We start from the raw sequence: 15885 nt of genomic DNA on the forward strand, positions 1-15885 counted from the left end.
GAGATGAAAAAGTTGTTGCTTCTTTGTCAAGTCTAATAGGGCATTCATTACGTGGCTTTTTCTAGCATTGAGTTGGAGAAGGAAACAAAGATTGTTGTAATAAACTTGTCGGTTAGATTGCATGGATGGTAAACTTCAAAAGTGTAACATCTCTCTTTTTACATGCAATTCAGAAAGGATGAGGAAAACATTTTGGTGGGTAAGTTTTTGTGTTTCTGCTACCAAATGTTGGCAACATGGAATGTCAATATCAGATGGATAAGGATCTAAAAATAAAACTTCAACCAAACACTACCTAAAGCAAATGAAATATACTACTGTATTAAGCACTACTTTTTGGTTGAGACTTGAGAACCGAAAAGGAAGATAAAAATAAAAAATGAAGAGAATAAAAATTATTAGTAATGTATGAGTGCATGTATAATAAGAGCCATTAAATGTTATGAAGTTATGCTATTACACGAGTACTAGTTTTATGCCATGCGTGAAATGAAGTTTATATAAAATTAAAATGAATTGATTTAACTTTTAGTTAGCAATCATAATTAGAAAAGTCAAACTGATAATAATATTGTATAGCCTTGCTAATTAAAAGCATTTAATACTTTTTATTAAATATTTCTAATTACGTAACAAATAAAGTATTAAATATCTTTTTAACTTTAAAGAAATTAAATACTCTTCTTTTTTATTTTCTTTTTATTTTTGGTAAACTTCTTTTTTATTTTAAATTCCTTATCTATTGCGATACTCTTTAACAAATAATAAATTTCATATTCTAAATGAGTTAAAATATGAAGTTTACTGAAAGGATTATAGTCTAAAATTAGAACTTGGGTTTTTTGTTTGGTTAAAAATAATCACAAATAATGAGAATAAATTGGCAAGGATTAATGGATGAACTTTTATGATAATTAACTACATGTAAGGTATTAAATTAATTTTAAAAAAGTCCTATAAATCAGAGTGCACATGGGGGATACATTTTTAATCCTCCTTAAATACATATTACACCTACTTAAATTATAACAGATGGATTCACATGACAATAAAAATAAAGAAGGTGTCTTCACCAAAAAAAATAAATAAAGAAGGTGCTAGAAAATTGGTGTGAATACAATTGGTGATTTAATGTGTAATTTAAGTGGATATAATATGTTCACCAAAAAAAAAAAGTATATATAATACGTATTATAAATGTACATGACTGTCCGCTATTTCGATTGAACTTGAAGTTAATTTAATTTTGTTTAAGTATTAAAAGTCATATTTACATTTTTTTAATTGAGTTTGGGTGATATTTTAAATTAATCTAACTTCACTTAATGTAATATAATATTTTAAAATCTATATTTTTTAAAAGCAAAGAATAATATATAAATTTACTGACATATCATATTTTTATAGGGGAGGATTATATTTAAAATTTTTTATTTACAAAATCTTACAAACTATATTATGTACTTTCGGAACTACACTAGGTTACACTATGTACTTTCGTGAGTACATAGTATAATTTGTAAAAATTTATAAAAAAAATTTGTAAACGAATTTTTCTCAATTTTTATAATTTTTAAATTTATATATTTTATTCAAAAGTTGGGTCAGCCTTATCTTGACTTAATAATTAGTTGGATTACGAGTGTATCCAAATTAAACAAAAAAAATTAATTTAATTAAAATATCAAATTGAGATTAGCTTGAGTTTCACCTCCTCAACCCAAATCATGAATACTCTTAAATTGAAATATACTGAAATTGAAGAGATTTTTTTATTCTAGTATAATTTTTTTTTTTTTCATTTCAGCAGTTGATTTTTGTCCATATAATAATAATAATTTATTAAATTATAATTAGTAGATGAAGAAAAATCAGATAAAATACAATTTTTTTTAATCTTACAACGGAATCAAATTAAAATATGGGTTATTTTTTCTGCAATTAACGCCGATAAGTTATCTGCAATAAGTCCAATATGACGTCGTTTTGGGACAGAAATCATAGTATTTTAGTAATTTTAATTTATTTCAGAATTATAATAGTCTTTATATTTATAATTTTTTAAGCTTTCAATACTAAAATAATATCATTTTAAAAATAAATGCAGATAACTTATACGCTGAAAAATATTCTTTCCTTATAATATATATAAAAAATTTATTTCATTGGATTGGCCGAGAAAACGGATTTTTTTAAAAAAGAAAAAGAAAATAGTACCAACTGAAACATGAGGCTCACAAACTGTCACTCACCTCACCCTTCTGCTTCTCTCTCTCTCTCTCTCTCTCTCTCTCACACACACACACACACACACACACACAATGCAAGTTCTTCATGCTCCATCTTCACCACACCTTTCTATCCAAAGCTCAAAAGCACCAAAGTTAAGATGGGGTATGCCACTGATTCTGTAAACCACCCTTTGATATGATATAATATGCTCATCACATATTTTTTTCTTTCTTTGTTGTTGCAGGTTTGCTTCCTTCTCTGAGTGTCAAGTCTTCACCTTTGTTTACCATTCATTTCTCTCTTCAGTCCCAAAGGGACCAAAGTTCATCATGGACCCCTCATAAAAGGACCATCTTGCCCTCTGGTCCTGCCAGAGCTGCTTCTGTTGAAGGTAATTTTATTCCTTTTCTGTGCATGGAAGATGCTTAATTCTATTCATGGACCTCAATTGTATGCAAAAGTTTTGGAATTTACTTGAAGTTTTGTAAACAAGGTTATGGGCATTATTAGTATCATCATTATATGGATGAACTGTTTTATAATGAAAATTTCAAGTTCCCTGTTTCTGGGTTTGTTGGTTATGTCTGTGTGAACTTAAATTCAGTGCTTGACCAACCTTAAGCTCACGCAAGCTTTGTTAACCTGTCATAAAATCTTAGCAGGATTGATAAATGAGCAGAACTTCATAATTCTATTTTGGGGTGAAATGAATATGTATTCACATGTTTGTTTGGCAATAAATTTTGGGTTCTTTCTGCCCATTTCTGTACAAATTAGGTGTTGTAAATAATTGTATTTATTTATTTATTTATTCATTCTAGAATCTTCTTTGGGCTTAGCCCATTAGCTCGTATAGTCTCTCTTTTTTTTTTTTTGATAACACGTATAGTCTCTTTAAATAGAGAGCTCTTATACAGTTGTAAAACACAATTCAATAATATATTTCACTACTTTTTCATGTTGATATCAGAGCCTCGGTGTAGAGGGTTCGATCCTCACCGCCCCCCACTTTCTTTCTAGTGGAATTTCTTTCTTCGCACAGGTAGGTGGGTCTGTGCATTGTCCACTCTTCAAGCCCAGTGGACTCTCGTGTGAGTGGGCGTGTTGAGATATATAAAATCATTAATGTAACCTCACCCAATAGCTTAAGCTTTTGTTGAATTGGTTCTTTACATTAGTTGTTGGAGAAAGCTAGCTATACGAGATCGAAGAATTAAAATAGGATGTTTGTCAGAGGATGAAGTTTGGGATTTAGGCCTACTTGAATAGGTGGAAACTATATAAATTATTCCTATTCTTTGATGCTAGACATAATTGTCCAATATATCAATGTGAATTTCTCCTATTGTGAATTATAATTTGTTTCCAAAATGGGTATTTACACTCAGCTAATCTTAAAAGTTGGGATCGGGTTGGAAGTTCAATGTATATGCCCCTTCCAGTGGCAGATTTGGCTGGTGAGGCAATTTATACATTCATAAAAGTTAATCAATAAATAAATAGAATTCAAATGTTTATGAAAAGCCAACCCAAATTGTCCTTTTAGGAATTCATGATATCTTGGTTGACACTTAACAAGAACTTTTCTTTTGTGTGTGTAAATAAGCTTTTCAATTTTCGTATCTATCATTTGGATAAATCTCAAAAACTTCTGGCTGTAATCCAGGATTCGCATCAAATGTTTTAGATTGAATTTCAAAAAATTTCTTTTTTGTGGATCACTCCATCGGTTTATATTCACATTCAGCAAGTGCATTAGAATTTTGAATGATATGAAGGTTGAGAAAAGTGAGATTGTATAACTAGTGAAGATTTATGATGTGTGTGTGGAAGTCATGTCTGTCAGATGATAGAATGGTAAGGAATATACAGGCAAGAAGTTGTCCACACCCTAATGACTCATGTATGAAGTAACATTCTTAAGTTGTTTAACCACCACACAACCAAGAAATGGTTTATTAAGGGAGCTCTAATTCAGTGGATTTTCATATTCAACGTTGTTTTAGTTTCATTTAGTCTTTTCTAATGTATGCAGTTGGCAATTCTTCACTATCCACTGGAACAGCTGAGGATGATGTGTTGAAAGCCTTGTCTCAGATTATTGATCCAGACTTTGGAACAGATATTGTTACATGTGGATTTGTGAAAGATCTGCAGATTGATAAAGCTCTAGGAGAGGTCTTAAAAGCACAGGCCTGAAACTTTCTGCAACACATGTAAATGATAATGTTCTTACCAAAAATTTTCCTTTGAATCTCAGGTATCGTTTCGGTTAGAGCTCACTACACCAGCATGTCCAATCAAGGACGTGGTAAATGACACAATTGCCGTTGTTTGAGCTATAGCTGATGTAGGTTAGAATGGAAGATATTTTGTTGTGTAAACTCATACATGACAGGGATAATAAATGAAATATTGCATCTATTTTCCATTATAAAGATAGGAAGGTTTCCTAATTGATTATGTTCCATTCTCCCATCCCTAAATGTGATGTTTGAGTCTGATGTGTTGTTGAGACTATAAATAAATGTGTATGCATGACAGTTTGAGCAGAAGGCAAACGAAGTGGTGGCAATGCTCCCCTGGGTCAAGAATGTAAAAGTCACAATGTCTGCACAGCCAGCAAGACCCATATTTGCAGAGCAACTTCCCGCAGGTCTACGGACAATTTCGAATATTGTGGCTGTGTCCAGTTGCAAGGTTGATCTTTTTGGGAGGTTTTTTCTTCATCATATGTTGGTCTTGTCTTATTAAGTTATTTACCATAACTTGGGGTGCTTTCTTGTCAATATTTTTTTCACAAATTCGTCCCTTACTCCTGTTGTTTAAAGACTTTGTGGTATCTATATGCGTTAAGTAGAACCTTTTTCTTATTATGTATGGTAGTCTGATATATAACACCTGAAAAATTTCCCTTGGGTTTTTAATGGAACACAAACTCCATGCTTAAAGAAAAAAATATCCATTTATTTTTTTGTTTTCTATTAAATGCATTTGAAGAATGCTTCTGAAAAAACAACTTACTGTTTCAACTATGGGTTGAAGTTTAAAAATTTTGCTGGTTGGAAGTATGAGCCAATCTATTTACCATGATTTGTATTTCATGTCGTGAATGCCTTTTATGTCAAAATTGCAGGGGGGCGTGGGGAAATCAACTGTAGCAGTAAACCTTGCTTACACTTTGGCCGATATGGGTGCTAGAGTTGGTATATTTGATGCAGATGTTTATGGTCCAAGCTTACCAACTATGGTCTCTCCTGAAAATCGACTGTTAGAAATGGTAATATATGATAACTCAAATGATTTTTAATATGTAGTTGAGTAAAGTGCTGCAAACTTAATTGTTTAGAGTCTTGCTGCAGAATGCAGAGAAGAGGACCATAATTCCCACTGAATACTTGGGAGTCAAGTTGGTCTCTTTTGGATTTGCTGGACAAGGACGTGCAATAATGCGTGGCCCCATGGTTTCTGGAGTCATTAACCAACTTCTGACTACTACTGAGTGGTATACATTTCTGAAAAGCATAAAAATTTACAAACCAGAAAATGGAGAAAAAAGTTATACGCTATATATGACATAACAAACCATGTCATTTTATAGGACTTTGTATTGTATTTATTGTGTTCTGCTGATATTTTTATATTATTCGAGTTATTGGTCCACCCCAGAGTATGCATTAAAGATTAAATAAACTATATTCATATAGTAATCCTTTTAGTCCTCTCCAGATATAAGATATAAGATCAAATACGTTCTGTTGGATTTGTGGTCTTAATTTGTTCTACACAATGTAGGGGTGAGCTGGATTACCTTGTCATTGACATGCCACCTGGAACTGGAGATATTCAACTCACTTTATGCCAGGTTCAGGACTGATGAACTGATACTGACACTAACTTGTTCTATTTCATACTTTCTTCTCACTCGTTATCCCTTTAGCTTGTTTCACATTGCATTTTGACTGCCACGATGGGGCTGGAATTAGGCCAGCTTTATCACCTTTGGGCTGAAATGATAACAGCCAATTTGGCCCAATCAACTTCAGGCCGAGAATCGGGTTAGCTTGATCACCTTGGAGCTGAAATCAGGGCTACCTGATTACTTTTGTACTGATATTCAGATGAAATCTGGTCCAACCCGAACACCTTTGGGTTGAAATCTGGCCAGCTCAATCACATTTGGCTTGTGAAGCTTGTATAGTGCATATACTTTAATTGTTTGCCAATGTTTTTTAGTCCCTGATTCTCATTCAATTTTGGTTGCATATTTCTTTAGATAGTCCCATTAACTGCTGCTGTAATTGTTACCACTCCTCAAAAGCTATCATTCATTGATGTTGCAAAAGGAGTTCGGATGTTTTCAAAACTTAAGGTGGCTCTTCTACACTTTGATGACATATTCCATTTTGTTATTTCTATGCCATGCTTGTAACTGTTTTGCATTATTTTTATCCTTCATCTGTTTGACATTTATAAAAAAACAAAAGTTTCCCAAGGTATTTGCTAGTCATAATATGAGTCATATATATTTGATAATATTCACATTTGATACTTATATTTTTTTGTCTGTTAACGCATAAGGTTCCTTGCGTTGCTGTTGTGGAGAACATGTGTCATTTTGATGCTGATGGAAAACGATATTACCCATTTGGCAGAGGTTCAGGTTCTCAGGCATGGATAGCATCTCTCATTGTTAACTTTTTATCTGCTTCATCATATTTAAGGAAAAACTATAGACATGTTCATGATACTTAATATAAAACAATTATGTATTGTCTGTGGCACATGTTTGATGGTTTGATGTTTGATCATATTTGCAGGTTGTTGAGCAGTTTGGAATACCTCATCTATTTGATCTGCCTATTAGACCAACTGTATGTCTCATGTTACTTTCATCCTTTATACTTCATATCTTTCTGCTCTGCTCTCGCATGTTAAATTGTGTTCTACATCTGTGGCTTGTATTTTCAGTTATTTCCTTGGATTGCATGGTAGTGTAACTTGAGTTAAAAAACCAAGAACAAAATATTTTTAGCCAGCTACTACCAGGGAAACATATCCTTATCCTTCACAGTTTATCCGATAAGACGAGTTGAAGACTAATACTCTACCATTTCCAACCCCCAATCATGCAAGGGTGATTAAAGGGGGATACAACACTTCACCTCAAGAATTGCTTTAAATTTGCCACGTGTTAGTATATAGGTGTCCTAGAGACAATCTGCTTTATCAGATGAACACCTTTTACTGTTTGGTATTTCATGATTAATTTATTTAAGCATACTTTATCTTTATCTTATTTATGTTCTCGCCTGTATTTTATGGTCAATATGCATTTAAAAATAAAGGCCCTAGGGATAGAACAGGTGTTCCCTCGAGGATCTATGATAGGGATCATGATTTTGAGGACTCGAGTGCACTACATGTCTATCGCTTGAAAGTAGTTCCTAGTATTGAATCACCAAGATAGGGCGTTAGTGATCTCGATAAAACTAGTACGACATCATCTACTACTTGTATGGATAAACAAGGTTGGGACCTCATGGAATGTAGGCATAGTGATGCCTTAGCTAATGTCGTAGCTGAATTTGTTAGAGAACAGATGACACTAAACTGATCCGCCAAGAAACTCCACAAGGATTCATTGTAGAAAGTATCATTGGATTTGTAATGTCTCTCATCATTTGGTAGTGCAGATCGTCCTAGACTTGAGGATGTCATCGAACACTCTGTCCTAAGGTTATACTTTGGCTGTACAATTCTATCCGCCTGAAAATGGGGAGAATAATGTACTCTTGGGTATAACTCGAATACATGGTATAGATGAACATGCCGATAAGAATCATAGTCCCCTACAAGGGATTAGTTGTTCACAAGACCGGTTGGACTTGGATAACTTCTATTAGACTCGGGAATCTATGCACAGTAAGGGATAATCATGAAGAGTCTTGGATCCGCCTTAGAGTTTATAAAAGAGGATTCCTAGTTTTTAGTCAACCAAGAGATATGTTACTCTATCCTTTCTCTCGACTAAATGTGAATGACGGTATGAGAAATGAGCTGGCATGGTATTCAAATTAGAAAGGTCAACTCAATTAGTTCTGGGGCCGCAGAGCATTGCTAGTGTCTTATGTGGTCATTAGATAAATTAGGTCCATTAAAGAAGTTTAATTGATCGAAGTTTATCTATGACAGTGACTAATTGGGCCTAATGGGTCACACACCAAGGTCGTTCTTGATTGCATGTTATAGCAAGTTTGGGCCAATAATTTGTTATTGGGCTTTGTCAAGCCTATAAGGAAATTGGGTTGGAGTGGGACTCCAAACCCGATTGCACCATGCGTCCCATTTGGGCTTTAGTGGTGAAATTAGTTTCTCTATTAATAGGCCCAAATGTGTTAGAAGGCCCGATAGGTTCTTGGGCTATAAGTCCTAGTGAGTCAAAGAGTTGATTGGATCAAAATGAGTTTTGGCACAAATCGTAATTTGAATTTGAAATTTTGAATTTTGAATTTGAATTCAAATTTAAATTACGAACTAGGAAAAGATTGGATTTGAGTTTGAAATTTAAATTCGAATTCGATTTCAAGAGGTTAAGTGGTTAGGGATAATTTTATCAAAGCTCTATACAATAGGGATTTGATAAGGCTTCTTGCAACAACACTATTTTTTGAATTACGAATTCAAATAAGGTTGTTGAAGCAACAACCACGAGGACAGGATGGTGCTATCGTCGAATTTAAAATGGAAGGTTCTAGATCCATTTTGAAATTCAAACAACATGGATAGGATCGATTAAACTTGAATTTCGAATTCAAGTTAATTTTTCATGATTGGAACACATATTCAAGATAGTTCAAGAAACCAATCTTGAATTTCGAATTTCATGAAGAGCCTGCATAGGCCATTTGAATTTTGAATTCAAATGAAGAGAATTGTTCTCCAATTTCATGATAAGATAAAATCCAAAGAGGAACAAATAATCCTCTTGGATTGGGCTGTTCAAGCATCATCCAAAATAGGATCATATCCTAATAAAGTGAGCTGAAAAGTGGCGCCCCTGCATGTTCCCTTCATGAAAATTGTGCCCCACATGATGAATCAAGAACCATAGTTTTGCTTAGGGGTGTTGACGGGCCGAGGCAAACCAAGCTTTGATCTTAAAAGGCTAAGCCTGTGTTTAAATGTGTCAACCTGACCAAGTCTATTATCTATTATGAATATAATTATCGGCATGTAGCCTGACTTATTTACAAAAAATAAAAGTCTGGTTTAGACTATTTCAAAAAAATAAGACAACAAAAATTTATCCAGACAGAATATACAATCAACAGAACTAGTAATTCCATAAATATTCATAAATTCAATGTATATCCAAACAATATAATATAGAACAAAATCATTCAAAAAGTCTGTTTAACCAATAAAATGGGGTGAAATGGATTGAGGAGAGAGAGAGGGCTATTACAAGTAGTATAAAAAATATATAATAAAAATAAAAATTAATATATTAGGCCAACCTGAGAGGCTCTAAGACCGAGCTTGTGAATTGGAGCCTGAGGCCTTTTTATTAAACGAGCTTTTATACAAGTCTAAGCCTGGTTCTAACAACAAATTTTAGAGAAGTAAGCTCAGGCCTTCACGAGCCGAGCCAAAGGCCCCTGATTCATTTACCACCTCTAGTTTTGCTTAATCTTCTTACACCTTTCATCTTCCTCCATTGTTGCGCCCCACCTAACCTCAAGACACCATTATAGTCTTGAGGAAATTAAACCCAAACACTTGATAGCCTCCAACTTGCCATCGCCTAGCAAGCTACCAAGGAGAAGGAGGGATCAAGGAGAAAGGTTCCGCTTGCAATCAAGAGACGATCGTGTGGATCAATGTTAGAGGATTCCATCCCCTTTGGCATCTTCAAGTGATCAAAGGTAATCCTAAAACCCCATGTGTGTTTTAACGGGTAGATGATCCAGTGGCGGAGCCACTTAAGGACAGGGTGGGGATTGACCCGGGCTAAAATTCGAAAATTATAACGTGGCTAAATAACCGTGGCTAAATTTCTGGATAAAATTTAGTGTCAAGCCCCACCTAAATTTTTGTTGGCCCTAGCTCAATGAATGGACTGGCTCCGCCACTGGGTAGATCCTAAGAGACTCATGAGGACGGTAAAGAGTTGTGGGTTCCGCATCGATTAACAATTTTTTTTTTGTTTTTCACCCTCATGAGCGAGTTGCTTGAATGTCAAGTAACTCAAATTTTAACTTTCAACCTGAACTAAGCATCATCGCTATTTGCCCACCTTAAAATGAAGGAAACTTGAAAGAGAATGCAGAACTTTTCACATGGTCTTTCCACATAAAGACCACATTTTGTCTCCACTTTCCTCCTTCATAAAAGTTCCTTTCTACTGAACTCCATATCTATTTTACATAAAGAGTAGTCTCAACTTCCCAAAAATTCCAAACTTTTGGCCCTTGTCTTTGCAATGTAACGGCACCTCTGTTCTGGTAATCTCATCATCTTTACCATGCCAAAGAAGCATTTTTATTTTATGCATCTTCCCAGAAATCAACACTGGAGTAGGAATAGGGGACACAAATATGTTAGCCAACTAAAGGGTAGTGTTAAATGAAGTATACCTTCAGTAGACAGATACAACAACTTGTGAGCCTTGTTTACAGAATTCTCAAAATTAAAATCACAATTTGATATAAACACTGGTGTCATACTTTCAAGTTAAAGCAACTTAAAAGTAAAAAAAGGACACATCTTGAGTTAAAAAGTACTCACCTTTCTCTCCTTTCTTTTTCCATTAACAAAATTGCAGTTTTATTTGAAGAAATTTTTTTATTTGGCATATCAAAACCATGATCCATCCTGATATAAGCTGTTTATAAATCATATAAAGAAGAGAGGAAATTTACAAAAATGGGAAATTCAAGTAGACTTGTTTGATACTCATCTGGCAGTTTTAATGTTTCAACTGTATTAAATAACCAAAAATAGGTGCGCCAGTGCTCGCTAACTTGTAAATTTTATAGGAGCTTGTTCTATGACACATTAAGTTTGCAGTACATGATGAGTTTGTTTAGTTATTTCATATTTTATGTTTACGCCAATCTCAAACTCTCAATGTGCTTGCTATGTTGTTAAATGCAAACTAGGATTTGAGAGGTCAAGTTTATTTGAATAATTGTCACAGCTATCTGCTTCTGGAGATAGTGGAATGCCTGAAGTGGTGACTGATCCTCAAGGTGAAGTTTCCAGGATATTCCAAAATCTAGGAGTATGTGTTGTGCAGCAGTGTGCCAAAATACGCCAACAAGGTATTCTATTGCTGCTTGAAGATAATTGAGAAGAAAATGCATCTTGTCTAATATATTAATAACAAGCTACTGAAGCTAGTTGCTCACTTGTATGTAACTGGTATTAAATTTTAATTTGTTGATCACTGATCAATCTCTGGTAGTTTAAATGCTTTTTCCCTTTTCTCTTGTTAATCAATGTTATCTTATGCATGACTCCCAATTTCGGTTAGTCCAACTCTCTTCTATTTGATCCTTTTTAGGGAAACAGTACCACTTTTCCTTTAAACATGCATTAATTTGAATACATTGAATTTTAGGCAACTTGACAAATACATAACATTATTGGCAATAATTTAAAAATATCATTGCAAAGTAAAAACCCAATAAACCAACCCTACCCAACCCTGTTCTATCTGGTTTGGGTTAATCAGTTTGTGAGTCTTAGTTTGGATGGGGTTGAGTTGGAGAATTTTAAAAATTGTTGGGTAAGTTTGGGTTGTGCTTCAACCCTAACCAACAAAGCCAATGTACAACCCTACTAGTATATCTAGGAAATTCCTGATATCTAATGCATAATGTATATGAATACAAAATTTCTGTTTCTCTTAAGCATTCATGCTTTTTCTTTGATTGAAATATATTTTACTTTCAATTCAGTTTCAACAGCTGTCACATATGATAAATCAATCAAGGCAATTAAAGTGAAGGTACCAGATTCAGATGAAGAAATTTTTCTGCATCCTGCAACAGTGAGAAGGAATGATCGCTCAGCTCAGAGTGTGGTATGTGGATATTTGAAAGATAAATTTTGCATTTTGCTTGTTAATAATTCAAAGTTGAATTTACAGTTTATTTAACATAGCATAACTTGTATTATGCTAACATCAATATACATGCGTATGATGGAATAACCCTATTTGTTTACTGCTGGAACTATTTATCATTTGTCACCAAAGCAAATATTGTGGCTGCAATAACTTGCAACTTTTCATGTATTGTTCAGTCAGAAAGTTAGAATAATGAAAACAAAATATGTCAAACAACTTGGCAGGAATAGGAAGTAAACTAGAGATTCCAGAAATGATTGGCCACAGCCAACGAGGGTGGACATAGTTGGTTAAGGATTAGGCTCATACCCCACAAGGGCATGAGTTTGAATTCTACTGGCTGATGTGAGGACCTCGTTGGTGGGAGATCTGTAATTTTTTCTAGAAATCCTCAAAGAGGTTGGGGGGTCTGTCCTGGCCCCGGTGGTATACTGGTGTCAAACCCCATCTAAACTTTTCAACTACCAAAAAAAATAAAAGAAAAGAAATGATGGGCCACAAGTTATGAAAAGTGGAGAAAGAAGTATAAAAATAAAATGAAAGGATAGATTTGAAGGTTATTGCATGACATAATAACAAACTCAGATGTTATAGATAAACTGTTCGTTGTCCATATTACAAAGCAAACTGTTGGGAGGAGTACATTGTTTTATGCTATTATATTATTTTGTCTCTTCAATGTGATGATGCTTTTGTCATTGGAATTCAGTAAGCTAAAGCCAAAAGTCTCTTTCGTGACAGAAAACTGCAATCTCTATACTCTAATTGAGTTCTGTTTTGAGTTGAAAAGTCAAGGGGAACTTTTTGGAAAATTATTTGGAATTCAAAGAGATTGGTTGATTAGACTGGATTGTTGTGACAGAAAGTCCATACCAGATACTTTGAATACCTGAGATATAAAAAATAAAATAAAAAATGTTGCTTTCTAAGAAGAAAAAAGTGCACCTTGACCAGTAATCTGTTTTTGATTTAATTTAATCCATGCATGCATGGGTCTTCTTCTGCATGTCATATTCAATTTAGGTATCCATTTCATCAGGAGTAATTTTATTTACAACAGGATGAATGGACCGGGGAGCAGAAATTGCAGTACACTGATGTTGCTGAAGATATTGAACCTGAAGATATTCAGCCAATGGGAAATTATGCAGTTTCAATAACATGGCCCGACGGGTTTAATCAGGTGATAACAAGTCAGATGTGATAATTCCCAAGAAAAAACAAAGCTTTAAATTGTAAATTTTTAACATATCAATTGTTCTTAGCTAGAACTAAAGTCTGGACTTGGCTTCATCTTAGGAGGGTAGCCTCTGTAAAGAACCAATTCAACTCAAAAGCTTAAGCTGTTGGCTGAGGCCACGTTAATGGTTTTATATATCTCAACACGCCTCCTCACACGAGAGCCCACTGGGCTACCTGTGCGAACAAAGAAATTCCACTTGAAATAAAGTGGGGGGCGGCGAAGATCGAACCCAGGACACGAGGCTCTGATACCATGTAAAGAACCAATTCAACTCAAAAGCTTAAGCTATTGGGTGAGGTCACATTAATGGTTTTATATATCTCAACAGCCTCAAACCAAACATTTGGTCAAAACTAAACTTTTGACTTGGCTTCATTTAAGGAGAGTAGCCTTCAAACCAAACATTTGTGTTTGACCAAACTATGCTCAAGCCCACCCATTTTTTTTTTTTGTTCTACCTTATGCTGACTTAATTCCACCAGAAAGTGGGATTCTACTAGAAAGTGAGGGGCTTGAAGGATGGACAGTATCCGTACAGAGGCTATAAAGCAACCAACTCAATCTAATAACTTGAGCTGTTAAGTAAAAGCTCATCAATAATTTTATATTATATCTCCTTAGCGTGCAATAGTCAAATTTAGACATTATTTTAATATAGGCCACCATTGTTAGTTGTATAGTGTTAAGTGTTAAGCTACCGTGTTCTATAGTTAATTTTGACTTCTTCCATATGATGCAGATTGCTCCTTATGATCAGCTGCAGACCATGGAACGGCTAGTTGATGTTCTTCAACCAACTGTGCAAGCTTGACGTATTGGCTGTTGAAAAAATCAGATGGGTTACATTGATGCACTTGTGGGAATGGCAAAGCCATGCATGTATGATAGCTTCATTAGTCCTTCAAATCTGCTTCAACCAATAGGCATATTGTTAGAGTTTGATACAGCATTCTGTAAGTAATAGGTTGATCTTGAGATTCACTGAACTCCTCAAGTTTTTTTTTTTTTTTTCCCTCTCTTTTGTTTCGTTGAGTATAGCATTTATTTTTCAACTTTGAATCTTCGTATAGTAATGTTAACAGAAAATCTGCATCATTTTCATCCTAAACTTTTTTACCAAAAATAAAAAATTGAATTAAACCTAAAAGTATTAACAGAATTTATACGAAAATATAAAAAAAGAAACTAATATTTTTCATGTTGTAGAAATAATTTAATTTATATAAAAGTGTATGAGGTCCATGTTTTTTTTTTTCTCTCTCTTCTTTTCATATGGTCTTATATAGATTCCACACACTCACATTTTTATGTATGTATAAGAGATTAAATTGTCTCTTACAACATAACAAACTTGTGAATTCTTTAACAGTAATTTTTAAGCGCTGTGTATTGACCAATGATGTACCATATAAATATCCTATATATACACTATGCATCAAACTTAAGATTGGTAGCGAGTCATAAACGTAAGTATTTGCTGAAGGAAGAAGTATATACCAAAATGTATCTTTTGTGATGATAAAAAGTTGTTACCATTTACCAAGAGAGTCTTATGACAGTAATTCAAATTATCGGAATAAGTTTAAGTCACTGTTGAATTATGATATTAACTTAAACCCCAATTAAAGAAGACATCTATTATAACAAAAAAACGTAATTAAATATGACAAAAGAATCATCACATAAATTACTTTTAGTAATTAATAATTTTTACCATTAAATAGTGAAAATCTCCTTAGTCGTCACTTTAAATTATTCTTAGTGATGTATTAAGTTTATGAGGAGGGATATTCTTACTACTAAAATCTTCTACTACCAACTCACTACCTATCTAATCACTGTTTGATCAACATTTTCTCTTTTTCAAAAACTTTTTAGCATTCTCTCTTTAATTAAATGGTGATTAGATAGGTAGGAAATTGGTAGTAGAAAATTTTGGTAGTAAGAATATCCTTCCTCTAAGTTTATAAGTTCATATTCGTAATTTTTTTTATAATGTAGTAACAATTGCATCTCGTTTTAAATAAAACTAAAATAAATACCAGTTGAAAATAAATAAACCTTCAAGAAATTCAAATATAACATTACACATTAATTAACTAAAATAAATAAAATAATCAACCATGTTCCAAATTCAAAATACCAATAAATCAATTCATTGCAATACTACAAACATTTCAGAATTCTTAATTCAAAAAGAACTATATCTATGTGCAAATAACAAATTTAACTTCTTGCTTATTCCTATTAGCTTTATTTTTCAAGTTCCTATCCT

The 15885-nt window shown here is 33.6% G+C and overlaps 1 protein-coding gene across 2 annotated transcripts; it reads left to right on the forward strand.

The window, feature by feature from the left end:
* Positions 1-2233: 2233 nt before the first annotated feature.
* LOC133309704 (fe-S cluster assembly factor HCF101, chloroplastic) lies at positions 2234-14706 on the forward strand. 2 transcript variants are annotated; one of them, XM_061510502.1, is made up of 15 exons: positions 2234-2394; positions 2477-2623; positions 4268-4410; positions 4493-4543; positions 4777-4932; positions 5369-5512; positions 5595-5737; positions 6028-6097; positions 6509-6604; positions 6814-6903; positions 7053-7106; positions 11435-11558; positions 12198-12322; positions 13428-13550; positions 14350-14706. In XM_061510502.1, the coding sequence occupies exons 1-15, from the start codon at positions 2322-2324 to the stop codon at positions 14419-14421; spliced, it is 1611 nt and encodes a 536-aa protein (XP_061366486.1). In that variant the 5' UTR covers positions 2234-2321; the 3' UTR covers positions 14422-14706. The 2 variants fall into 2 exon arrangements, with proteins under 2 accessions (XP_061366486.1, XP_061366487.1); XM_061510503.1 differs by having other exon boundaries at positions 2264-2383; positions 2496-2623.
* Positions 14707-15885: the final 1179 nt, after the last annotated feature.

This window comes from Gastrolobium bilobum, unplaced genomic scaffold, assembly GCF_033153095.1.
Source record: "Gastrolobium bilobum isolate Gb01-03AN ecotype WA unplaced genomic scaffold, APGP_CSIRO_Gbil_v1 utg12305, whole genome shotgun sequence".
NCBI classification, from domain to species: Eukaryota; Viridiplantae; Streptophyta; class Magnoliopsida; order Fabales; family Fabaceae; genus Gastrolobium; species Gastrolobium bilobum.

Excerpts from the sequence above, each read along its gene's own strand:
- LOC133309704 (XM_061510502.1), top strand. The coding sequence starts at position 2,322 with ATGCAAGTTCTTCATGCTCCATCTTCACCACACCTTTCTATCCAAAGC. Across the intron at positions 4,411-4,492 it reads TTGATAAAGCTCTAGGAGAG|GTATCGTTTCGGTTAGAGCT; the intron begins GTCTTAAAAGCA and ends TTTGAATCTCAG. Across the intron at positions 6,605-6,813 it reads GGATGTTTTCAAAACTTAAG|GTTCCTTGCGTTGCTGTTGT; the intron begins GTGGCTCTTCTA and ends TTAACGCATAAG.